The sequence below is a fragment of the Gastrolobium bilobum genome, unplaced genomic scaffold (assembly GCF_033153095.1).
Source record: "Gastrolobium bilobum isolate Gb01-03AN ecotype WA unplaced genomic scaffold, APGP_CSIRO_Gbil_v1 utg12914, whole genome shotgun sequence".
NCBI lineage: Eukaryota > Viridiplantae > Streptophyta > Magnoliopsida > Fabales > Fabaceae > Gastrolobium > Gastrolobium bilobum.
Genome location: NW_026897469.1, coordinates 213,714 through 240,760, shown reverse-complemented (window position 1 = coordinate 240,760; position 27,047 = coordinate 213,714). Strand labels below are relative to the sequence as shown.

The window sequence follows — 27,047 nt, the reverse complement described above, 5'->3', positions numbered from 1 at the left end:
CCCTCAGACTATTATCAACTATTAGAGTGATCAATTCAAATAAAGAAAATATAAAATACGCGCAGGATAGAGATAAAGACAATTTATATAAACGAGTAAAAGTAAACCAATCCGTCGTAACAAGGGTTCACATAGCGTTTGTGACCCTAACTACAATAAAAATTAAACTGGCCAAACATAATCATGGCTAAAAATAATCCAATATTCAAAAGCATAAAATTTAAGGAGAAAGAGAAGAAGAACTTGATCTCAGGAATCCTCTCGGAGCTCTGTCGTCGTCTCTCTTCAGAAGAATAGGTCTGAATACCTAATTCTGTGATGAGGATCCTATTTATAAGTCTATTCTATTTTTCCAAAATTGCCCTCGCACAGCACGGTATAATTTCCCGCAAACTGGCGCTAGTTGGCGCTGGTTTGGCGCAAGTTTGCATTGCGCCTCTGTCTGATATAAAAAAGTCAGAACCGGATTCTCGAAAAGTGGCGCCGGTTGGCGCCATAGTGGCGCTACTTGGCTTGGAATGGCGCTACTTGGCGCTGGTTGGCATGGTGACGCTACTTGGCTTCACTTGGCGCTGGTTCGCATGGTGGCGCTAGTTTGCGCCATTCTGGCGCCAACTAGCGCCAATTCTCTGGACTTTGGCCTATGCGACATGATGCAACATGGAACTATTGGGTTATATTTACAAACTTTTTATTTACAAACTCTTACAAACTATACTATGTACTCCCAGAAGTACACTAGATGTAGGTGGGTGTTTACTATAAAACTCAAGGCAGATGGAAGCATTGACAGGTACAAAGCTAGATTGGTGGCAAAAGGATACTCGCAAAAGTATGGAGTAGACTACCAAGAAACCTTTGCACCAGTCGCTAAACTCAATACAATCCGGATAATTATGTCAATAGCTGCAAATAGAGATTGGCCACTACGACAAATTGATGTAAATAATGCATTCTTAACATCAAATTGTCGTAGTGGCCAATCTCTATTTTGAAGCAACATATACAGGTGTGGAGAATGTTGAAGTCTTACACTCTGACTCTCTAGTAACAGCAGAAATACCTTGCTTAACACCAGAAACTGAGGGATCTCTCCGGGACCACCATAATCCAACAGTCCTCTTGAAGAAAATATCTTTCAGAATAATAATCTACCCACTGAAAGTGTCATTGTGTAGAAGTACACTAGCTTACATTATATACTTTCGGAAATACATAGTGTAATTTGTAAAAATTTGTAAATAAAGTTTGTAAACGGATCTTTTTCCCCGTATATATATATATATATATATATATATATATATATATATATATATATATATATATATATCACCCTATAAATTAACGCTTTCAATATAAATGTTTATCTCGTATCTATTTTTTTTATTGGATAATATATAAAACAATCATGTCATCTCTTTTGTAATATAAATATTAAACAAGCCGCACCACAAGTAAAGCTCGTTGCACTCATGATCAGAACATATTCATCAAATTTCATAATATCCTTAATCCTTATCCACACTATTGGATTATATAATCTTCAACAGTTAACTCCTCCCAAAAGGTACAAGTTAACTACCACAAAAACAATATTAATATCATCAAGAGTGATATCAACCAGACTAACAAATAAGTATATTAATAAATACTTTTTCCAATTCAAATAGATTATGTATTCTTTTAAGTAGTTTTATAATTTAATTGAAATTAAATTATTTTATCTGGAAAACTTATTAGTTTGAATATCATTTATAAAGCATATAGTGTTAGGAAATTATATTTTCTAATAATCATTGTGGGTCACATATTATATTAATAATTATATTGTGTTATTTATATATATTGGGTAAATTAAAATGATCAGTTAAATATTCCCAAATAGATTCCTAAATGAGTATGGGCTGAATGAGTGGATACCGGTGTTGGGCCAACTAGGTATAATGAGAGCTTATTGGCCCAATAATAAAGATAAAAACACTATAAGGGTTATGGTCCCCAAGACTTCAAATGACAACCCTAGTTTCTCTTCCCCATCAAGAGAGAGACGACACACTAAGGAATTCAGTTTTAGGGTGATTTGACTGAGGAAGACTACAAACCTCAAGAGACAAGATCAAAGTTATTCCGCTGCAATGGAGACAGGTATGCCTCCACCTTTATGTAATTATTTCTTTATGATTTGGTATGATGGATCTTGGCTTGTAGGTGATAGTTATCACCAAAAGGTTTAGAGGAATTAAAAATTCCAACAATTGGTATCAGAGCCATCGTCATATTGAATTATGAAGGAGTTAAGTTTTGTGATTTTTATATATGATTAATCATGAAGAGTTTTGCTTTATTGTCTTTTGGCATATAGTTTATTATTTTTTGAACGTGGGTTCCATCTTATGTATTTTGTATTAGCTATGTTGTGTTATTTTTGTTCCCTGACGGTGATTTTTTGGTTTTGGAACAAAAGCTATTTTTTTTATAGAAAAAACTAGGATTCGCAGTTTAATAAAGGTTTATAATTTAAATTTTGAATCTGGGTATAGATGGAATGTTTGGAAGAAATTTGGCTTTATAATCGATGAGGTTTTGTTGTTTGAATTTTTTGAATAAACAATGAATTCTCTTAGAATGTTTTGGACTTATAGTTGGAAAGAAATCGAATGTTTAAGGTCTTTGGTTTTGGGATTTTTTTTCTTAGATTTGATATTCTTTGTCAAAAGCCAAATTTAAATTTTGGGTATTGTGTGCATCATTTTCAAGCTTTCATTTGAAAAGGCTTACATGTGCGTCGATTGTGCATTAATTTTTAAGCCTTATAATGAAAAGGTATTTATTGTGTGCATCATTTTCAAGCTTTCATTTGAAAAGGCTTACACGTACGTCAATTGTGCATTAATTTTTAAGCCTTATAATGAAAAAGTATTTATTATGTGCATGATTTTCAAGCTTTCATTTAAAAAGGCTTACATGTGCGTCGATTGTGCATTATTTTTTAAGCCTTATAATGAAAATGAATTTATTGTTATTGATATAATGATATAATGATACAATATGTATATATATATACAATGAGAATTGATAAAGAATAATTTTCTTTATTGTTGTTATTTTATTTTTAAATGTGTTTATTATCCCTAAAGGTTTCTATTTGAAATTGAATATGATAGATTTGTTAGCCGCCAAAGTGGCCAAATTTATAAAGGTTAATTTGATTTCAAATAGGTTGGTCATATATAAATATATTTTATTTATGCAAATAATAATCGGCCCACAGGAAGGTTATTGTTTGGCCAAATAACATATGTTGTGGGATCATGTGTGTGTTTATTGCTTATGCGGATAGTGATCGGCCCACAGGAAGGTTATTATTTGGCCAAGTAACAAACATACATGTGGTAATAAATATGTGAAAATTATCAAGAATTCTCCATGTAATTCACAGTCGGCCCACAGGAAGGCTATGATTTGACAGAACTTATTGTCAATGTTTGATTACTACATTAAGAGTACCACTTACAAGTTGATATTTTTGTCCACAGACTAAATATTAATGTTGTGCTAGGTATCTTATAATAAACTCATTTTACTTCGGATTATTTGTATGTTATCTTTTTTGTTCTCTGTATAGTTTCTGCTACCGCTGCCAATTATGTTGCTCAAATGAATATGCTTCCAATGCTTAATGGGGAAAATTTCAAGCTGTGGAAAGAGAATGTGGAAATTGTCCGGCCGCATGGATCTCGACAATGCGCTAAGGACTGAGAAACCCACTTCCACTCAGGAAAATCCAAACACGGATAAAATTGAGAAGTGGGAACGCTCAAATCGCATGTTTCTGATGATCATGAAACGTTGCGTTCCGGAGGCGTTTAGGGGTTCGATCGTTGAGACTACTGATGCCAAGTTGTTTCTGAAGGAACTCGAGCAATACTTTGCTCGAAATGAAAAGGCTGAAATTGGTCAAACCTTGTCCAAACTCATAAACATGAGGTATAAAGGAAAAGGAAACATAAGGGAGTACATTATGGAAATGTCTAATCTTGCTGGAAAACTAAAGGCATTAAAGTTAGAGCTACCCTCTGAGTTGCTCATGTACTTAGTTATTATATTTCTTCCTGCATAATACGGTCAATTTGTGGTGAGTTATAACACTCAAAAAGAAAAAGAAAATGGACTCTTAATGAGCTCATTTCTCACTGCATGTAAGAGGAAGAGATGTTACAGCGAGAGAAGACTGATAGTGCTCACTTGGCATCAACCTCTCAAGACAAGAAAAGAAAGAGAGCTAAGTATAATGCGGATGCTTTGCCAAAAAAGCAAAAGAAGCAGGACCAGGAATTCACCTGCTTCTTTTGTAAGAAATCTGGACACATGAAGAAAGAGTGTTCCAAATACAAGGCATGGCGCGAAAAGAAGGGTATGACTCTCACTTTAGTTTGTTGGTACTAGTTCTGTGGCACAAGCGTTTAGGTCATATCTCTAAACAGAGAATTCAGAGGCTTGTGACTGATAGAATTCTTGAACTCCTTGATCTGGATGATTTTGAGGTGTGCATTGAATGCATAAAGGGGAAACAGACAAACATAAGGAAAATAGGTTCCAACAGAGCTTCAGACGTGTTAGAATTGATTCATACGGATATTTGTGGACCATTTCCTATAGCCTCTTGGAATGGTCAACAATACTTTATCACATTCATAGACGACTGTTCAAGATTTGGATACCTATATTTGATTAGAGAGAAGTCACAATAATTGGATGTGTTCAAAGAATTTAAAGCTGAAGTTGAACTTTAGTTAGGCAAGAAAATTGAGGCCATTAGATCTGATCGTGGTGGTGAATAATATGGTAGATCTGATGGATCAGGTGAACAACGTTCAGGGCCCTTTGCGATCTTCCTAAAGGAGTGTGGAATCGTCCCGCAATACACAATGCCACGTAAACCTAGCATGAATGGTGTTGCGGAAAGGAGAAACCGAACTCTTAAAGACATGGTGAGGAGTATGCTTAGTCATTCTTCATTGCAAGAACCACTTTGGGGAGAAGCACTAAAGACTGCAGTTTATATCCTTAATAGGGTTCCCAACAAAGCAGTGATAAAAACCCCTTATGAGCTATGGAATGGAAAGAAACCTAGCATAAGGCATTTACACATTTGGGGTTGTCCAGCAGAAGCGAGGCCTTATAGGCCAAATGAAAGAAAGTTGGACTCAAGAACAATCAACTACTATTTTGTTGGATATGTTGAACGCTCTCGGGGGTTTAAGTTTTATAATCCCACTACAAGATCCTTTTTTGAGACGGGAAATGCCAAATTCCTTGAGGATGTTGAGTTTGGAGGGGAAGATAAAATAAGGAATGTTGTCTTTGATGAGGAAGAAAATTATATTTCTCTTCCTAATATTGTCATCATTCAAGATGCAATCACGGAACAATCAATTAATGATCAGGTCCCTGTTCATGACATTGTTATGGAACAAGCTTTGGTCCCTGACATTGCTTTGGGTCAAGACAATAATGAACCACCCCCTTTGCCACCTATAGAACAAACTCAAGAAGTGCCATTAAGGAGATCCACTAGAGAAAGCAGAAATGCAATTTCAGATGATTATATTGTGTTTCTTCAAGAGCATGAAAATATTTTAAGCTTGAAGGAAGATGATCCAATCAACTTCCAACAAGTCTTAGAAAGCTCTAATGCTCGTAAAAGGATTGATGCCATGAAAGATGAAATGTAATCTATGAAAGACAACGACGTTTGGGATCTTATTGAGTTGCCTAAAGGTGTGAAACCCATTGGTTGTAAATGGATATTTAAAACCAAAAGGGATTCAAATGGAAACATCGAAAGATATAAGGCACGTCTAGTTGCTAGAGGTTTCACTCAGAAAGAAGGCATAGACTATAAAGAGACTTTCTCTCTAGTTTCTACGAAAGACTCTTTTAGGACAATAATGGTGCTTGTGGCTCATTTGGATTTGGAGCTACATCAAATGGACGTAAAGACATCGTTTCTCAATGGTAACATTGATGAGACAATTTATATGGTGCAACCAGAAAACTTTGTATTGGGAGATTCAAAGTCTATGGTTTGCAAATTGAAAAAGTCCATCTATGACCTTAAGCAAGCTTCTCGTCAATGGTATCACAAATTCCATCAGGTTATTATCTCCTATGGCTTTGAGGTGAACTTAGTGGAAGATTGTGTGTATCACAAGTTCAGTGGGAGTAAATTCATATTCCTGATACTATATGTTGATGATATCTTACTTGCCAGTAGCGATATAGGCTTATTGCATGAAACCAAGAAACTTCTCACTAAAATTTTTGAGATGAAGGACCTTGGTGATGCATCTTTTGTCTTAGGAATACAGATACTTCGAGATCGCGCTCAAGGTATCCTACGGTTATCACAAAAGGCCTACATTGAAAAGATTTTGGATAGATTTGGCATGGAGGATTGTTCGTCAGGAGCTACGCCCATATCTAGGGGAGACAAGTTTAGTCTCGCCCAATGCCCTAAAGGTAAGCTTGAGATGATAGAAATGACAAAGGTATCTTATGGTTCGGCAGTAGGAAGCCTTATGTATGCCCAGGTTTGTACTCGCCCTGATATAGCATTTATAGTGGGAGTGTTAGGAAGATACTTGAGCAATCCAGGAATGGATCATTGGAAAGCAGCCAAGAGGGTTATGCAGTATTTGAAGAGAACAAAAGATTATATGCTTACATATCGGAGGTCAGATCAATTAGAGATCGTCGAATATACTGACTCTGATTTTGCTGGATGCCAAGATAGTAAAAGATCCACGTCAGGTTATGTCTACATGTTGGCTGGAGGAGCTATTTCTTGGAAGAGTGTTAAACAGACACTCGTAGCTTCCTCTACTATGGCCGCTGAATTTGTAGCTTGTTTTGAGGCATCCAACCATGGGGTATGGCTGCGAAACTTTGTCATAGGGCTGCATATAGTGAGTGGTGTTGAAAGGCCACTGAAGATTTATTGTGACAACAGGTCAGCAGTGTTGTACTCCAACAACAACAGAAGCTCTTCAAAATCGAAGCACATCGATATAAAGTTTCTGGTTGTTAAAGAAAGAGTTCAGAGTGGTCAGATTTCCATAGAACATATAGGGACGAACTCCATGCTTGCGGATCCGCTTACTAAAGGCTTAGTGCCTAAGGTCTTTCACGAGCATACTGCTCATATGGGTGTTGTTTTGTTCGATGACACTACGGTTTAGTGGGAGTTTTTTATGTTGGTGTTCTATGTAAATAAATAAATGAATATTCTTATGTTTGTTTTCTGCAGAATAAAGAATTCAATGTTATTTTCCCTCTGAATGTATTATGTTTTGTGCTTGTGTTTCTGCTTTGTGTATGCAGAAAATTTAGGATTGATCTCATAAAGATTAAAGTAGGACCTGTTGAAAATAGGCATGGTAAGATCACATTGCATGTAATTTTCATGCCACTCATCCATACTTGATCTATGTCATTGAATATATTGGTGCGATGACCATGGAAGGTTTAGTTACGCTTGAAAGTGACAAAAGCCGCCATGATCTCATATTGATATAGGAGGTGAACCAGATTGTATCTAAGGAGGAATCTAAAGAAAAATAGCATACAGTTGCGCACTAAAGATATACGATATAATTATCTCAAGTTAATATGTGGCCCAAGTGGAAGATTGTTAGGAAATTATATTTTCTAATAATCATTGTGGGTCACATATTATATTAATAATTATATTGTGCTATTTATATATATTGGGTAAATTAAAATGATCGGTTAAATATTCCTAAATAGATTCCTAAATGAGTATGGGCTGAATGAGTGTATACCGGTGTTGGGCCAACTAGGTATAATGGGAGCTTATTGGCCCAATAATAAAGATAAAAACACTATAAGGGTTATGGTCTCCAAGACTTCAAATGACAACCCTAGTTTCTTTTCCCCATCAAGAGAGAGATGCCACACTAAGGAATTCAGTTTTAGAGTGATTTGACTGAGGAAGACTACAAACCCCAAGAGACAAGATCAAAGTTATTCCGCTGCAATGGAGACAGGTATGCCTCCACCTTTATGTAATTATTTCTTTATGATTTGGTATGATGGATCTTGACTTGTAGGTGATAGTTATCACCAAAAGGTTTAGAGGAATTAAAAATTCCAACATATAGAATTTATATTAAGTTTCATTGTAATTATATATAGAATTAAAGAAGTAATTATTATGAATTATTATTATTATAATATATATATATATATATATATATTATCATAAAAACAGAGAAAAAAATAATGTTTCGTACGTACTGTACTGATGATTTTCTATATCTTTTTATAAACTTTTATTTCCTGCGTTTTTTAAATCTTTTTGAAGCTTAATGGACATTCTTCATCTTTTTCTCATACTCCTACTCGTCTTTTTCTTTTTTCACGCGATAGGAATTTTTATGGTATATATCTTTAACTAATTAAAGTCTTTTTATTAACATATCATATTAATTTTGTAAACTTATCATTAAAAAAATATGACAAGTAATTTTGATTTGCCACATTAGTATTTACAATGATCGAGAATTATTTGAGATCCTTCTTTAAAAAAAATCATAAATTAGTTAGTAGATAACAGTGAAGGTTTTAAACTGTACTTTACTCGTCAAAACCGCAAACATGTCAATCATGCTTTTTGTGCATGGATGAATTTTTTTCAAAATATTTGCATTCATTTCCAGATATTTGCATCCAAGTTTAGCTTATTAATTCTTTTCAGGTAAATGGCTATTTATGAATTATGAGTATCTAAATATATTTGAGAATTTAAAATAAAATTATAACAAGATAGATAAAATAAACTTAAAATCCTTATAAAATTAAAATAATATTTTAAATAACACATCAAGTTTAATTATATATTTTGTAATAATTAATTCACAAAAATAATTATTAGATGAATAATATATACTTTTTATAAGTTTTATTTTTAGGGGTTCATTTATTATTAAAAAATAATAAGAAGATATAAATGTTAATCTCATATTTTTTTAAAAAATCATAATATATATGTCAAACACTTAATTTTGACTAGATCGTTTTCTATTTTTATAAAAAATAACAATTATTCTAGAAAATTTTCCTAAGCTATTTTTATTTTGGAAAAAGTTCAAATTCTTTATAATCATTTATCTCCTTTTGTTTTATTTTTTATCACTTATTTCACGTGTTTTTTTTTCATCCCAATCCAGCTTTAACACAATTAAAAGTTTAGCTATATTATGTTAAAAAAAAGTTTAGTTAACTTGCTTATTTTGTCACCTAAAATATTACTCTGAAGTTGCTTTTTGTATCATCTTCCTTCATGTCACTTCCTTATTTTTCTTATAGACAGAAAAAGAGACAATTTATTACTGAAAGATGATAAAGTTCATCAAACAAATAGGACCATTGAGAATCAAGGTCCCACAAAATTATAGTCATATCATGTGAAACAGATATTAGAGCATGTATACACATAATGTACAAAACAAGGCATGTCTATACCCACACCCTCTTGCAAGTAAAATCATAAATAACCTGAAATAGACTTTTAGATGCTGTCTCCTCCTTCACCTTTAGAAGTTGAGCAACCTTCGAAAAACCAGTATGATATTTGGACAAAATATCTTCTTCCTTTATATCAGATTTACTCTCATGCCGATTGTGCTTTCCTCTTGATAATGCCCACTGCATTGCCCATATGGCTAAAGGGCGCATGTAACATAAGGATCTATATTCATCTTTGGTGCTCCATGCTTCAGGAGTTTGGAAAGAATAACTGTTGACCGAATAGAAGAAGCTTAATTAGCTTTTAAAAAGAAAACATGAAACAGATTAAAAGATCCAAATGAACAAGCTAGCACTGAAAACACAGAATTTCTTTTAGGCCAAAGTAGTTAGCCAACTATTATACACTAGGCACGTGTTACCCAGCAATTCAAAACAGCAGTGTATAGGATCCCATGTCTCAATACGAAAACAGGACCAGGCTTCATACAAGTGATCATTTGACACAAAGCACACAATTACATAATACATTCTAGTAAGTTATGACCAATAATCATAATGGCTTGTCTTTCATGGTTCTTTCAAGTACAACTATTTGTCAAACAAGAACTCGGGCACAAGTTGCAGAACATACCATTATTAGAATTAGTGAAATGATAATTTTTCCAAATAGAAATGAAAGATGAAATAGAAATCACGAAATTACCCAGATGAAAATCACCAAAAGAGGTATGGAAGGAAGGAAGGAAAGAAAGAGAGCAGCTGCAAAAAGTATTGCTTACCCAGCTTTCACAGTTTTTGTTCTTTACTTCAAAACCAGAAAATCATCTTCAAATTAAAACCAAACAGGCTATTTTCTACTAGTTTAGCTTGTAGCGAATCCGTAATAGTAACGAGATTGTTCATTTGATAAGGCTTTTCCATGAAAGAATGTAGGAGTCAACAATATCAATCTGTACTGAAGTACTTAAAGGAGAGAAATTGAATCTTTACATTTTCCGTCAAAGATAAGTTAGGAGGTGAAGGCAGGAAACATGACAAGCTAAAAATTAGTAACACATGCAAGAAACTTGCTTGGAAAAAGAAAAAAGAAAAGGAAAACTTTTATCTTTTTAAGCAAATCCACTCTTAAAAGCTTCTCGTTCAATGGTTAAAGCAACTTATTATCCACTTCAGTACATAGCTTTCCACAAGTTATACCATTAAGAGGACAGTATACTATACTATACCCGAGACCATTGTTGGACCATGCAGCTTCATACACTCCACCGGCTGTTTGAAATGCCATATCAATCATGTTTTCCTGGATCATTGTTGCAGCTAAGGCATATGTGACTCCAGACCATATTTCCCGTGATTGCATTGATGACATGTCAACTTTTCCATCAGGTAACATCCCATTAACAGCACCACGCCTCCCATCCTTTACTTTCATAACATTGTAATTATAAACCATTTGAAGTGCACTTCTAGCTTTATTTTCTTCAACAATTGGCAAAAGACCACACGCTCTAGCATACCTGCAAAACAAGAAATAGGAAGTTCCAATTTCATTTTAAATATTACCAAGAGGAAGCTACATGTTGAATAATTGAGGATAAACCCAAAGTTCAAATTGCATAGAGAACTAACTCTACAACATTGTTTAGATGCTAGCAATATGATAAAAGTTTAATTTCAGAAGCTATGCTTGTATACAACAATAACAACCAAAGCCTTTTCCCACTAGTTGGGGTCGGCTGTATGGATCAAATGAGGCCATTGTGTTCTTTCAAAAGTTTTTCAGAGAGGTCATTTAGATCTAAATCTTTTTTAATGGTTTCACACAGAATTTTTCTTGATCTACCTCTAACTTTAATTATTGAACTATCCTCCATCTGATCAGCTACTCTAACTGGTGCTTCTCCAGCAAATTAATAAAAGTTACCCTCATGTAGTTGCAAAAGATAAGCATATACATAGTCAATATAACAGAGCCAAAACTTGTTTCAGCTGAATGAGTCCATATAAATTAAACAAATGAGCTCATGAATTTTCTCGGCCATCAAAGATCTTTAGAGCCATATCCTCAATATATCTTATGATATCACAGTCTTCTACACCATTTGTATTTATATCTGTAAAGCGTCAATTCAACTCAAAAGCTCAAATTATTATGTGAATGTCACATTAATGATTTTATATTATATTTCTCTAGCAATATTATACAAACTTACATTGTAAACCATGAAAATGCATACACAATTTCGTTGTGTACTAGGCTTCCAACTCAAGTTTCAATGGTTAACTGAGCAAGAATACTAGCAAAATATCAGCTATGACAACCATAAAACTACTTCATTAGTGCTAGTAATGTAAATAAGGTATACAAATACAAAATATTTTCTAAAAGACAAAAAACAGACCATTGTCCAGCTAATTGATCTGCTTGAATTGATGAACTCGAACTTCCACCACTGCTATCATAGTTGAAGTAAGACCCATTCCATAATTTTTCATATACAGCCTTTGCTTTTTGAAACTTAAGCCAAAAATAATCTTCAGAAGCCTTGTCACCAACTTCATGTGCCAGGGCTGATCCTGCCTGAAGTGCTGCTACCCACAATCCACCACTATACGCACTCACACCAGACACTGACCATGTGTCATAAGTTTGATCAGGGAAGCCTTCATTCTCAATCATTCCATCCCCATCTTTGTCAAATTGGTCCATATAAGCAATTGCAATATAAACAGCAGGCCAAACAGCTTGTGCAAACTTCTTGTCCCCAGTGGCAACGACGTCCCTGTAAATCTGGAGAACAAATTTTGGATTCAAGTCTTTCCACCTATCTGTGTTATAAAGATTATAGCCATTTACTTCAAACCATGGGTCATTGATTCCAATATCATGAGGAACAGCACCAAGAACCTTTCTCGATACCCATTGGCCATCATGTAAAAGTTTCATCTTTCCAGGATCATGCATCAGTACTGCTGCAGCAAAGTCTCTTTGGATACTGAGTTCAAGTTTTGGAAATAGCATGACTAGTGAAAAAGATGAGTAAAAATGGACATCGTAGGTATTCCACATTTGATACTCAACACCTTCAAGATAAAGAAACTGACCAATGTTTTCTTCCCCTTCTTGGAGCAAATTTACTCCATATGCAGACTTTGATGCAGGTCGAGTGTGTAATTGCTCAACTACTGAGCTGAACTTTTCAAGAATGTTAATAGCAGTATCATTGTGATGTGATACATTGTTGTTATTCTCTAAATCAGATAGGAATCCATCCAGGGAAAATTTTCTTTCCCCTATGTTAACTAAACCATGCACAGGAGGTGAACCATCTGCACAAGAGAGAAAATAATGATGACAAGTTGACAATGGTAACGTACTATCATGTATATGAGGTTTGCAAGATTTTAAAAGGAAAATAAACTTAGGCTAATTAGCTGATAAAAACAATCCAGAATTTTAAGAGCTAAAAATACCTGTCCAAATTGCCCCCCCAGAATTCAGATAGTAAAGCTCATTCAAAAGGGTAGTTGGGTACCTGCACAAAACTCTAGAAGCTTCAGAATTCGACTGAAGGAGCACGTAGTGAATAAAGAACTGAAAATTACCATTCAGGAAGTCTCTTGTCCTCAAGGATTGGTCTTTGCCAATCTTCAATCTGGGCCTCCCATTGGCAATGTCCTATCTCACCAATTCATAGAAGTTTGAATAAGTAATATATTAAGGATATTAACAATCATAAATAAGGTATGCGTCTGCATGATTTTGTCAATAAGTGAAAGGTGGGAATCTCATCTAAAATTGACATCAAGAGAAACTACATCAATAGTCCGGCTCTTCAAAAATCTATCTATGGATATAGTTATGCTTCATATCAAATTGAGGTGCAATTACCACCTTACAAATGCAAAACTTAATGTAGTTCAGCAAAGAATATTACCAATAATAGCATCATGTGCAATATCTGCAGCAGCATCCCCATTAGTACCATAGAATTTTGTGTAACGCCTGCTAATCAAGTATCATTAGTTATGTATAGTCTTCAAACAAAAAATCTTCTTACATAAGTTTTCTATCACCAACCTGTAATAAGTCCTTCCTCCGGGAAACTTGACTTCAGGGCAGTCCCAGGCCAATGAAAATGTCACAATTCGCTGACCGTCAGAAGGAACAGTCATAGTTGCTGCAATGGCTGCTCCAATGGATGATCCGGGTTCTGAAGGCACAGGTGTTTCAGCAAAATTCAGATGGTCAAATGACCCATGCTGAAAAGAAAAACAGTACCATAATTCAGTTTAATGAAATATAAAATGGCTAGCATATGGATGACGGGAAGTTTAGGATCCACTAACATCATTATAATAAAATCACAATGGCAACTATTTTTTTGGCGGGGGGAAAAGAATGAGTATCATTAAGTCATCAGCTGGAAAAAAAAGTTCATTAAATTTCATCATTGCATTGTTTCTTAAGAGAACAAAGCACACATATAAATCCCATAATCACTCTGAATCCAGGAAAAGAGCAAGCTGAGCAGGGGGGGGAAAAAAAAACTATCGGCATCGGCATTATCTTCATTAATCAGCTCAGCCATCCCTTTCTTAAAACATTCAATAGTGGAGATTAAACCACGACTCAGACAGTAATATCATAACAAGTCTCTGTTTCTTGACAGTCTTTAAACTTCAGATCGGTCCACAACCTGAGAATCCTTGCAGAGCCAGTTAAGGTGTTGAGTTTCGATAAACATAATCTGATGGTAAATGTTTATGATTCGGCCTACACTGATGCCTGACTTAAGATCACACAGAGTGTGGAGAATGAGTTTTCTTGGAGCTACTTTTATTTCATTATCAGCAAATATGTGCCCATATAAGTTTCAGCAAATGTAAATCCACAGTTGCAACTACCAATACTATTCCTATGAATGAACAGAAGGCATGGGAAAATAATAAACAAGGTTCAAGATTTTTATTCTTCAAGCTTAAAATATTCTGAAGAGTGATGTTGGAAGTGTAAAGAACCAATTCAACCCAAAAGCTTAAGATATTGGGTGAGGTTATATTAATGGTTTTATATATCTCAACACGCCCCTTCACACGAGAGCTCACTGGACTTGAAGGGTGGACAATGCACAGGCCCATCTACCTGTGCGAACAAAGAAATTCCACTAGAAAAAAAGTGGAGAGCGGTGAGGATTGGACCCGGTACACTGAGGCTCTAATACCATGTAAAGAACCAATTCAACCCAAAAGCTTAAGCTATTGGGTGAGGTTATATTAATGGTTTTATATATCTCAACAGAGACTCAAGTATTGATATTTGTCATAATTGATAGCAAGAATTCAGACACCCAAAAGAAAAGGAAAAGAAAATAAAGGAAACTCCAAGTACTTGCACTATAAAATTTTTCAAACACAATGATTATCTGTGAGAAGACAGCATGATCGAATGAATAACACAATATAATAAAGACATTGAACAAGATCTTTCAACGAAATATTGTCTAAAATCTGAAAGTATGCCCATAACCTGTTTAATTTCATGCCACATATCCTCAGCCGAGATACCCTTGTAAGCACCAGATATAACAAAGACAGGACATTCTGAGATGTGAACATATTCAGTCTCTTCTGCTGCAATTGCAAACGTGACTGGAGGTTGCTCCTTTGCAGTCCTGTGTATGCAACATAAACTACTAAATTAATTGATAAATTCAAGAATTATTTTTCTCTTCATCCTTTGCTCAATAAGATAGTAACAAATAAGACTTACTTGTGATGTAGAAGCACACCATGCACCCTGTCATTCATCCTAGCAAGACATGATATGTATCTAGAATGTTAGAATAAACTATTGCAAGCTGTGGGTGGGGAAGCAATAAAATGGGAACATCTTAACAAAGAAGGTAAACCAATTGACAACTTTCTTACGTTATCTTTGAATTAAAGTGATGACCAGTAAATTCAGACAGTCCTCCAACAGAATTCTGGAGGAACACAGAAAATTGTTTGCACTCAAAGCCTCAACAAATGGATAGAGCATTAAAAACCAACAGACTGTAACAGTAACAACCAACAAGAAAGCATCACTTACAGCCCATGTAAAAAGCAAGGTGACATCTGCTGTTGTTTTACCAAAATTATTCAGCTGCGTAAAATAAAATTGACTGCTTATTATTGACTTCAAATGTATGAAATTCAAACAAAAATTAAATTGAAGTGACCACTTGCCTACCGTGAAAGTAAAAACTGATACAGGAAAGCTACTTTCCTTGTAATTATGGGGTATAACAGGTGAAATCTGACGACAAACTATTCTGAGTGCTGGGTCAGGTTCTGCATTTGAACAGAAGAGATGATCAATGTAAGAGATAAAGTATACTATAAATATCACAATGGAACTTGGAAGTATGCCAACCAGCGTAGCTTACCCTCATACACTGTCCAAGCCCTTGGGTATAATGCATGATATGTGGAACTGTTCCCGTTCATATTCCAATCCCATGATTCAATTCCTGACACTGGATTTTCTCTGAATGAAGTTCGTGCATAAATTTTTTCAAAAATAAATTCAAAGATATTAAGTCTGACATTAAAAATGATAAATTATAAACTGTAAAATCACAAGGCAATCTATAAAGGTTTACTTTAATATATCTGGCTTCCCTGGACATAATACACTTGAATATTTTTCACCACTTGGACGCGAAACAAATACCTGAGACAATAGTCTTTTCATGTCAAAGAAGGTAATAGTATTAGCAATACGAAGTAAAGAAAGTATAATTAATTATCAGTGATGGTATTAGATTGTATATTTGTATTAGATACTCGAAAGACTAATCCTCAAAGTTGAGTTTAACTCACTCATAACCACATTCCAACAAGAACCGCATATTGTATCACAATAAACACAAATCTGGTACACAAACCACATTGTATTATGTTCTTTATGAATATGCTCACTTCGAACTGAGTCATTATTTATAATGTCACGAGTTACCAACCCAAAATTTCAAGCTCATACATGCTCATGTTATGATTCTGTTATCAGGATTTTAGTTGATAACTGTGAATAAATATACGCCTGCACCAGTGATGTATAAACAAATGTCAAAAGACAGTTGATTAAAAGAAAAGCATGGATTTATGGTTAAATGGAAAATTGACATGGGATAAAAATCCCAAGTTAACCAAAATGGCCAAGTACCTTATCCTTTAAAACCCCAGTCTTGTACTTCTATTCAGTAAGATTGGAGGCGGCTGTTTAGTGTCCGCACCAGATAACCAGGGGCGGAGCCAGGGGGAGGCTAGGGTGGGCGGCCACCCCTCCCAAAAAATATTGATGCAGTTGAAGGCTAGACGTGGTACTGTTGTTACTGTTAAATGTGCTTCTTTTGAAAGTTCTAGTTTGAGATCCAAGTTGAAATCTACCTCCACTTCACCTAATGTGTTTGTGTTATGTGTACCATTTTCTGCATTTTCTTTTTTATTTTCATTTGCTGTTTTGGTTAATGAAAACTTTGGCCTTTTTGCTTTGCTCTCTTTTCACATGTATGGTTGTGTTTCTCTTTGTATAGTGGTTTCATATAGAGAAAATAAGTTTGCTCTAACTTAAAAAGATTCACTTTTTGGAACAACTTGGTTGCAGTCTTTTATTTATTTTTTTAAAAATTATAGTAAAAAGTATTGTTTTAGTTAATGTTAACGTTGAATGAAGGCACTCCTCTTTTTTTAATTATTACTTTTAGCTACTTTCTATGTATGTTGGATCCAGCCAATAGTACATTTTTTCAGTCTTTGAAATGTTGTTAAATGTTAATATTTTGTTAAAAGAAATTACCTAAATGAATTCCATGAAGATATGAGGTCAATAGGTAGAGAGAACATTAATATTATGCAAGACAAAAAATTAATTTTTGCCCCCATCCCCTCCAATCCCGACTCCGCCACTGCAGATAACTATGCACTTATGCTTTTGTCCACATTTTGCACTTATGCTTTTGTCCACATTTTAAGCTTGAGGGCTCTATGTAAGGAGGCATATCAGAGATATAAAAACAGTGATCAAACTTTTCATTTATAACTTATGCTTTAAGGCATAGTGGTTTTTATAAGTGTTATGCTCAAATGAGAAACAGAACCGCCCATGATACAAAGCAAATGCCTTGATTAATGCTGCTCTTTTCCAGATGAAGAAATGGGGTCTACTTAAAAAAAAATAACAATGCAAACAAGAATTAGCCCATCTTAGCAATTATCATATCTCTGCCTACATAATAAATATGATGCGCGTTTGTGATAAATAAATCAATTTACTCAAAACTAGAGAGAAAAAAAGGGTGTACAACTTCGTTCATCACAATTTATATAAACATCGTGGAGTTAGACAGACATGTAAGTTCCAGTATCACCCGTCTGAATTTTGAACTTCAAACTTAAAAGGATACAGTCAGACCACTAAGATTTTTAAAATGCTTAAAAGATAGAACAAAGAATCATCCTGATAAGTTAGAATGAATAAAACTTACGGAAAACTGATTTGCTAAAACTGGTTTCTCTTCACATACTATAGGGAATAGTTGCCAACGCTGAAATTCACCTCTAAAACTTCTTCCAATGCTTCCTGCACTGAAGATCAGTTTGTCAACAACAAAAACAATGCATATCATAGACTTAACTTATCAAATAATGTTCTGGACAAACACAAATCAAGCAAATATTAGATGACACTAATGATTTTAATGTAAGTGTAACTTCTTCTAAGATGGATATAATTAGAAATCAAAATCTACTTTACCTTTCAACATTTTACACTTAAATGCAATTTGAATGCATACTAGTAGTGATCTAATTAGTTCAAGATAAATGCATTTTCCAGGACCTACATGCACATATTTTTTTGGTACAAATACTACACGTCTAACTTAAATTCATAACCTAATTAGATCAAGGTACCAGTAAGAGGCTCAATTTTTTATAAGGCTGGTTAATTTAGACAATCTTGTGCTTATCTTTTAGCTTTAGCAACGGAAAGAGAAATTCTAACTTATAAAAGATTGAAAGCCTACCCAATACCACCTAAAGGAACACCATGACAAGATGTTACATGATGCTTAGCAAAAGGATCAATCATTCCCCCCTGCAAAAAGGATAGAAACAAGCAAACAAACAAAAGCAAAAAACAGTGCGGGAAAGATAACCAGATGGACACTTCATAAGGACAAATCAAGATAGAAATTTATTGATAAAAGAATATTACCCTTCCTTTGGCAGCTTCTTCCCGAACATGGCGCCATAGCCGATAACCGATTGGAGCCTATCAAATCACAGAATAATCTAAGGATTGCTAAACCTATCAAATGCCCAATGCTCCTATATTTTAAATATATTAAATATATTACAGCATTAAGCAAACAAATAAAATCATAGTGTTGATATATTATACAAACCCAATATGGATAATGTAGCAAAGAATTCAAGTATTTAAGGGAGATGACATTGAAGGGTCTGGTCCTAAAACAGAAATAAAGAATGCAGAATGCTGAGATTTAAAATTCTTTTCAAAAGTTTGGTTGAAAGATATTAACCTGTTTTTCAAGATAATGCAGGGACACTGAATGTTAGGGCATCAACATTATATGAATATTCTTGACAAGTTGAGTATGACTAATAATTAATTAAGTCCTTAAATAAAATGTTCCAGATCAGATGACCAATTGGAACAAGTTCATTACATACACGATTAAGGATTGTGCTGCAATTATCATGTCATCAAATCATAGGACTTAGATGTTCTTCTTAAAACAACTAAACTGTGAAAAGGAAAAGAACAAAAAAAAAAAAAAAAAAAAAAATTCATCATCTCACGAGTAGGTTTACCAGATGAATCATCTCTTTTAAAGATAAGGTGAATTCTAATGGAGCACTTCCTTCATTGTTTAATTTTCGCTGCCAGGTAAGTCCTGCAGGTTTCCCCGGGTCAACCTTAATCAAGCATAAAAGTAGATGTTAGAATTAGGCATAAAAAAAGGATGTTAGATGTCGAATCTCTATTAAGGGCTTAAAATATAAAATTTGAGAATCAGTGAACTAGTTGGATCTTTAAAAAGTATTATATTCTTCAGATAGGATAGGATAGGATATAATCCACCTATTTAAATGCTTCAAGTTCTAGGATGGAAAACTTAGCTTCCACATCCAAAAGTAATATCAATTTCACTCACAGTAGGAGTGGCATATTGATTATATCTTTCCCTCCCATAGGAACAAAGTATCTGTTTCTTTCTCTACAGATCCTCGAGATTAACATACACAACAGAGCTAGTCTGTTACAGCTATGATTATCTCTTGAACTTTGAAAGCCTCCAAAGAATATCCAAAGTATACATGACATTAAATCTAGCATGTTCAAAAAAGTGTAGGGGGAAAGAACACGAGGTATAATAAATAACACTTTTTTACTCTACCTTCATGCTAGAAGACTCGCCGGTTATGTTGTCATCTTCAACAAAACTATTTTCTACCATCTTCCCCGTGTCAAACAAAGATTTGGCGAGGGAGCTATGAATTCTGTTAACATTGAATAATTGCAGCAAAATCATCAAGGCAAAGTAAAATAATAAATCATAAAAAGAAAAGAAAAAGTCCGTTGATTACATTCGAAGTTCGAATCAAACATTATCTCCTCCAACAAAAAATAATAATTAGATGTAGGTTGTTGAGGAAATTCAAGGAAAACAGAGATATTGGCAGCATGGAAACAGGAAGAAAAGCAGTAAATTAGAGCATGACTTTGGAAGAGGCAGAAACATACCTCAGATACAGATATAGATGGAAGGAGGAAGAAGTCAATACATTACGATTACATACCTCAGATTCAGAATGGAATAAGAGTGATAGTAGAACTCAACCGGCGGAATGGAATATTATTATTATTATTACTATTATTATTATTATTATTATGTATACTTTGTATTGTATCTTATGCTGTGGGGTGGGGTGTTTTAATTTTAAATGAATGGAATGTATTGGATCCAATACTTTTGGTAATCTGACACTGACACACACAACAACAAAAAGTCAGATTTGGACGGCTGGACTATTCCTTCATCACATTTTCATAATTTACATTACAACACCACCAAGTCAGTGAAGTCACCAACCCTCTCTCTCTCTCTCTATATATATATAGGGTGCATATTTTCTTATGTTGTAGGATAGTAGGAGAGAAAAAAAGTAGAGATAAGTTAAATGTGGGTCCCACATTTTAAATTAAAAAAGAAAAGAAAAATTAATTGGCACGGAAAACGAATTTGAGTAAGAAAAAATTCTTATCTGTAGAAGGAGATAATGATTTCTCATATATATATCTCTCATAATAAAATTTTTCATTCCACCTATTTTTTCTTTTCTTTTATTAAGAGAAAAGTCCTTTTTAAGTTACACAAAAAAAATTACACAATTTATGTCATTTTACTCTTACAAAAAAATAAAAACCGTACCTTAATATTTTTTTGTCCACACTCTCCTCCTTTATCTATCTCATTTTCTTATTTAAAATGACACAATTTTACCTTCTTTTAAATGATAAACTTTTCCCTTTTCTTAATTCCAAAATCCCTTCTTAATATTTGTATTCATGGACGTTTGATAGAGGAAAAAAAAAATTTATTTGAAAATCACCATTTTAAAAGATATGATGAAAATATTCCGTTTATTATAATATCCGAAAATTAAGAATTTAAAAATATTCAATTTTCCGATAATCTTAAAAAAGACTTTCTACCAAACGCCCCCGTCGATTAATTTATGCGAATGTTTCACGACAAACTCCAGGCAATTTATTTTGCCGTTGTCTTTCAATTTAATTTCTTAATTAATACAGTTACATTATAATTTTATGTTAAACGGTTTGGGTAAATAAACAAAGAGAAAATTATTTATCCTTTTAAACGACACAGCTTGTGAGACTCATGTCTTTATATTTTTTGTCCATTTTCTTCCTTCCTTTATATATCTCTTTCTCTCACTTACAATGACACAATTTTACAACCTTTAAAATGATACATATTTTTTTCATAAATAAATATCAGTGTCCTGGCTAATTATATTAATAAATAATAATCACGTAAAAAGTAATATAATAAGGCCATTTGGTTAAAAAATTGATTGTTTTTTGTGTGTGTCGGGCTTGAAATTGTAAGAAATTTGTGTAAAAATATTGATTTGATTCAATTCTCATATTTAAGAAAATCTTTTTAAAAAAAATATCATTTTATTTTATTTGGTAACAAATATCATTTTATTTTGTTTATAAATCAATTTACATATTTAAAATACATTAAGTATAATTTTTTTTCTTAATGATTTTATTTTATTATCTTTTATTTAACAGAAAGAATAATTTAATTATAAGAATAAATGATCAATTCACATAAATAAATTGAAATCAAATCAAATTTACTTAAACTTTATCATATTTCAATAAGTTTCTATAACACGATGCAAATTATAGTTTTAAAAATCAAATTAAGGAAGCATATTAAATGGAAATAGTTTTACTTCAGTAAATATTATTATGAAACTAATTTTTCGCATGATGTAACAATATACTACTCAATAAGAAATATTCCCATCATACTTGTCTTTATCTTTAAATATTGATTTAATTATTCATTTCTTTTCATTAAAACCCTAAATTACCAAAAAAAAAATAGAATAAATAAATTTAAAACCATTGCTTTTTAAAGAGAACTACGTGATTTCATCAAGGAAGCACGGACACTTGTAAAAACAGGAAGAGTCGGGTCCGACACGCTCCGACACGGTGACACGCTCCGACACGCTCCGACACGGTGTCGGACACGCGGTTGACTTTTTCCGACACGTTGACCATTCCGACACGCGAATTTGACCGTGTCCGACACGGTCAAATGGCATTTTCGTAATTTTTTTATTTTATTTTTTAATTTTTTTTTTTAATTTTTTTTTTAAAAGTTAAAATATATTAATAAAGCTTCCACCTGATCATATCAATTTTATTTTATTTTTCTTTTTTTTCCCTTAAGTAGATAAGAGATCATCTCAGCATCATTGTTGTCAATTCCTATTACGCTCTTGTTGTATCTTCTTCTCTCTGATCTCTATCTAATATGATTTGATCTCTCTATCTGATATTATATCTCTCTCTCATCTCAGTTCTTATTTTTTTTATTAAAGCTTCCATCTTTATAACGTGTTAATGGGTATTATTAATTTAGTTTCATTTTTTTGTTAAATTATTAAATATTAAATGAAATATACACTATATATATTAAAAATATTATTTAATATTAAAACGTGTCCCAACGTGTCGAAATCCATAATTTTTTAAGATTGACGTGTCGGAGTGTCATGTCGTGTCACGTGTCGCGTGTCGTATCGGTACTACATAGGATTTCATTGACAATAAGGAAGAATTGCTCACCTCACCATCGATTGAGCCCATAATGGTATATAAATAAAAGGAAAAAATTTCTCATGTTACGGAAAACTCTTTTCTCCTTCAAATGATTTTTTAATTTTTGTGCAATATATTCTTTGGGAAAACATTTTCTCGTAGGAGAGTTATTTTTTTCTACTAGTGATCTTTTGATTTTCGTGCAATATTTTTTTTATTTGTTAATAGATGTGGACTCCACATAAGATATGCCTAAACTCATATTCTTGTTATTTTTTTAAGAGAAAACATTTTTTTCTTTTAAAGGGGAAAATTTTTCTCCTACTAATGACTCATAACATAAATGACTAAATGAGATCCACAAAATAATGAAGAAAAAAAAAATTCAAAATAAGACCCACTTATACTATGAGTCACGAGTAGGAGAAAATGTTTTCTCTTTTTTTAATAGATATAAACATCACACGAGATATATTTATAGCATGAAATATTTATCTTCTACTATATGAAAAAATTAAAAACCATAAATAAATTCAACGAAAATAAACCCCCTCATATATAGAGGAATAATTATTTATAGACAAATCAATATTAATAATTTTATTATTCCTTATCCTAATATACTTTTTTTCTCTCGTACCGTTGATTTGTCATAAAAAATTAAAATCCTTCACATCATAAATATAAATATAAGAGAATCCATTCAAATATCCAATTCATTGCCCCAAAAATTTTACACGACAGCGTTCACCAATAACCAACTTCAGCTCCGACGAACGTATATGACCATATAAAGGTATTCAAACATTTCAAATACAAAATTAGAAACAGGTAAAAGAAAAGTTGTCGAGACGGTACAAGAAAGAAAAAACGTTACTCACACTAAATACCAAAGCAAAAGCATTATACCTAGAATTAGGAGACAAAACAAGAATAAAAACCTTATTGAATCTAAACCCTTTATACAATCAGTTTCTTTCACAACAAAATTGGGTATCAACCCAAATTAATCATTTTCAAGCCCCCCGCCTTTATGGTCCAATTACTTGTTCTGGGGATCGCATGGGCCAGCCTAGGAGAGGAGGCGATCCCGGAGGGGTTGCATGTCGACTGGGAGAGAAGAGGCTTAGTTCAACAAGTGTCCCTGCTGAAGTACCATCCTTTTCCAATAGCCGAAATGAAATTGAACCACGCATTGTTGATGCATCAGAATACCTACCAGGACTAGACCCAGCATTTTCTTCAGCATTATATTCCTGATGATTCTGGTTACCAATAAGGGACATGGTATCATTATGATCAACATCAAATCTCCTAGCTTCTAAGTCTTGTAAATTCCCCAATGCTAAACAATCTGCAACTGGACGGTACACAAGCATGCACATGCAAACCCCAGCACAACATACAAGAGCAAGAAAAGCCAAGAAAGCAAAGGCTTCAAACATAAAATGATCAGGTCCAGATAAAACAGATAAACCAAGGAAAAGAACCCTTAATGGAAGGAAACCTGAAACTGAGAATATCAATGTGTAAACCCTCTGCTGCAAACCCTTATTGATAACTAATTTCAAAATCCGACTTCCAAGCCAAAAAAGGTAGGAAGTCAGGACAATGGCAAAAAGGCCAAGGAGAATAGTACTGAGTAGAGGGTAAGTACAGAGGGCAATATCATGCTCCCTTGTCAATGAAGCGGGAGCAGCTGTACTTGTAAAATAATGAGGCAACATTTTCCCAGAACCCTTATTCTTGTTTAATTGAGGTCCAACCAAAATAATAAAAAGCTGAAGAACAAAAATTGGAAGGCAGTAAAGCAGAATATATCCAGCTGTCTTCCCATTCCATTTTCTGCTCATGATTCCAGTCTCCAATTTCTGTAGGGGTGCACGAAGGAGAAACACGAGTGTGAGGAAGAGACATGGTTCTGCAAACCCCAAATTTGACACAATGTAACATTTGCAGACAGTTTCCTGCCATTTTAAGTGGAGGGCACGTCTTAGCAAACTTAACCGAATAATCTCACCAAGACCCCACCAGATTGCAAATAGAATGAATGTGATTCTGATGATCCAAGGACCACTAAAATAACTGAGCTGAACAAAAGCCTGATGACTAATACGTGAGCGAAAGTAAAATGAATATGCAATGCATAACAACCCAAGAAGAAGTAATAGGGCTACTAAACAAATTGTCACCACACCGAATGCATCGGCAGAAAATCTTGTCAGGGGCATTACCCGAAGTACAGATTCCACGCATGCTCTCTGATAGCATGGATACAAAAATTCCTCTGATGTATGTGCTTTCTTTCCAGAATAGAAGTATAACAGACTCAGTTCATAGAATTAATAATAGACGACAATTATTGAACCCAACTTAGATATTCATAATCACTCAGGGTGGATGACTATACAAAATTCCTGATCAATCAAGTAGCACCCTTCCATATGCTTAAGATGGCAATCAGACTCGGGGCAATATAGATCCAGCTCAGAACCCGTATGTTGTAGGAATAATAATTCAATTCAAGTACCTATATAATGCAGAAAAGAATAGCATAAGTAACATTGGACGTTGAATACTTGAATAGCAACTGAATATAGAATTTCATTCAGTGTCTAGTTTATATTTAAATCATTACACAATTTTTTTCTGAACAAACGACTATAACTTTAAAATAAGGAAGAGGCTTAATAGAAAGTGGTTGAATGCTCACAATCCATTTCCAATTCCGATAAATGGGTGGTAAAGAAACCAAGTTAAAAGGAAAAGAATCTAGAAAATGACACAAATTAATGAAGGCGAGACTAAGCACTATATTTTCATGGAGCATTTGCAGAAAGTTGAGGCAAATTCATTAATAGATAGGAAAGGAATTAATGAACTGAGTCATTTGAATGAAAATGCAAAAGTCATGTGAGGCGGCTAGTTGAGATTACATCACGTCAACAAAATAATACATGTCAGTTGGTGGATCAAAGGACGGTTCAGACATGGAACTGGATTTGCCCTTGCTTGCCCTTGGGCTCCATGGGAAGAACAAAAAGAAACAAAGACGTTCGGGGAGGTAATAAAGGATCACTTGTAACTGTAAGCATCAAGAACATGTTAACATAATAAATTTGATTCTCATAGCAATAACTGAAGTGAAGAAAGAGAAATCATAATTAATAGAGTACTGGTGGTGGTGGGTAGGAAAAAGTGAATCTGAAACTAAATATGGTGGTTTATTTCTAATTCTGAGAAACCACAATGAAAATCTAAGATTAAAAAAGTAAGGAGATGAAGAGAAAGCTTACAGTGCAGAGAGAGAATAATGAACATTGAATATTGACGAATGGATCTAGTGGAGTTGAAGTTGAAGACGAAGACGAAGACGAAGAACCAAACCCAACCCTAATGAGGTGTTGCGTTGCGTTGCGTTGGTGACAGCCTGTCTCCAGCACTGCCACCCTTTCTTTCTTTTTCTTTTTTCTATTTGTCTCTGTCTATATCTCACTCACTCGCTCAACTCAGACCAATATCCATTCCACAAACCTACACACTTTATTTTTATATTTTTAATATTTTAATTAATTTATCTATTCATATTCAATATTGTTAAAATCGAGATTTTACGTAAAATTAAAAGGGGTTAAAAAATCGTAAAATATAAAATCATAATGTAAAAAAAACATAAAAAATTATAAAAATATAAAAGTGTTTGGAATATTAGTAAAATTATTTTGATGAAAAAAAATCATAAAATAATAAAATTATAGTGATAAATCGAGATTTTAACAATCATATTCATAACCAATATAATTTGTGACGATATCTAGATTAAGGCTTAAATGCTTCTCACAAATAGAATTCAACACCTATTTTTACCCCACTTGTTGTCACACGCTTTATTTTAACGGTGTCTGATACGAGTATTTTGTTTGGAACGATGGAAAAGTAGAATGAAAAATATTTTTTTGATCATGTTTGATATAAGGAAATTTAAAAAAATTCCAGCAAAATTATTTCTCCATCATTCCTATTTGTAGTTATACACTTCAAAAAAAAATATCAC

At 33.6% G+C, this 27,047-nt stretch overlaps 3 protein-coding genes across 10 annotated transcripts; 1 reads left to right on the top strand and 2 right to left on the bottom strand.

Annotated features, from left to right (window-relative positions):
• Positions 1-3,679: 3,679 nt before the first annotated feature.
• On the top strand, positions 3,680-4,120 carry LOC133307119 (uncharacterized). Its single transcript, XM_061507538.1, has one exon. The coding sequence runs from the start codon at positions 3,680-3,682 to the stop codon at positions 4,118-4,120; it is 441 nt and encodes a 146-aa protein (XP_061363522.1).
• Positions 4,121-9,431: 5,311 nt separating this feature from the next.
• On the bottom strand, positions 9,432-20,596 carry LOC133307132 (uncharacterized). 8 transcript variants are annotated; one of them, XM_061507561.1, is made up of 20 exons: positions 20,369-20,467; positions 20,022-20,124; positions 19,435-19,539; positions 18,815-18,871; positions 18,624-18,694; positions 18,084-18,183; positions 16,200-16,270; positions 15,984-16,084; positions 15,788-15,888; positions 15,647-15,700; positions 15,484-15,539; positions 15,326-15,364; positions 15,083-15,227; positions 13,634-13,815; positions 13,491-13,558; positions 13,159-13,231; positions 13,027-13,088; positions 11,955-12,882; positions 10,779-11,069; positions 9,432-9,820 (listed from the first exon to the last, which is right to left on the bottom strand). In XM_061507561.1, exons 2-20 carry the CDS (start codon positions 20,079-20,081, stop codon positions 9,541-9,543), a joined length of 2,844 nt encoding a protein of 947 aa, XP_061363545.1. In that variant the 5' UTR covers positions 20,082-20,124; positions 20,369-20,467; the 3' UTR covers positions 9,432-9,540. The 8 variants fall into 8 exon arrangements, with proteins under 8 accessions (XP_061363545.1, XP_061363546.1, XP_061363544.1 ...); XM_061507562.1 differs by lacking the exon at positions 20,369-20,467 and adding an exon at positions 20,212-20,282; XM_061507560.1 differs by having other exon boundaries at positions 9,433-9,820; positions 20,425-20,596.
• Positions 20,597-23,698: 3,102 nt separating this feature from the next.
• On the bottom strand, positions 23,699-26,461 carry LOC133307138 (uncharacterized). The gene is made up of 2 exons (XM_061507576.1): positions 26,290-26,461; positions 23,699-25,523 (listed from the first exon to the last, which is right to left on the bottom strand). Exon 2 carries the CDS (start codon positions 25,222-25,224, stop codon positions 24,025-24,027), a length of 1,200 nt encoding a protein of 399 aa, XP_061363560.1. The 5' UTR covers positions 25,225-25,523; positions 26,290-26,461; the 3' UTR covers positions 23,699-24,024.
• Between the last annotated feature and the right edge of the window lie 586 nt (positions 26,462-27,047).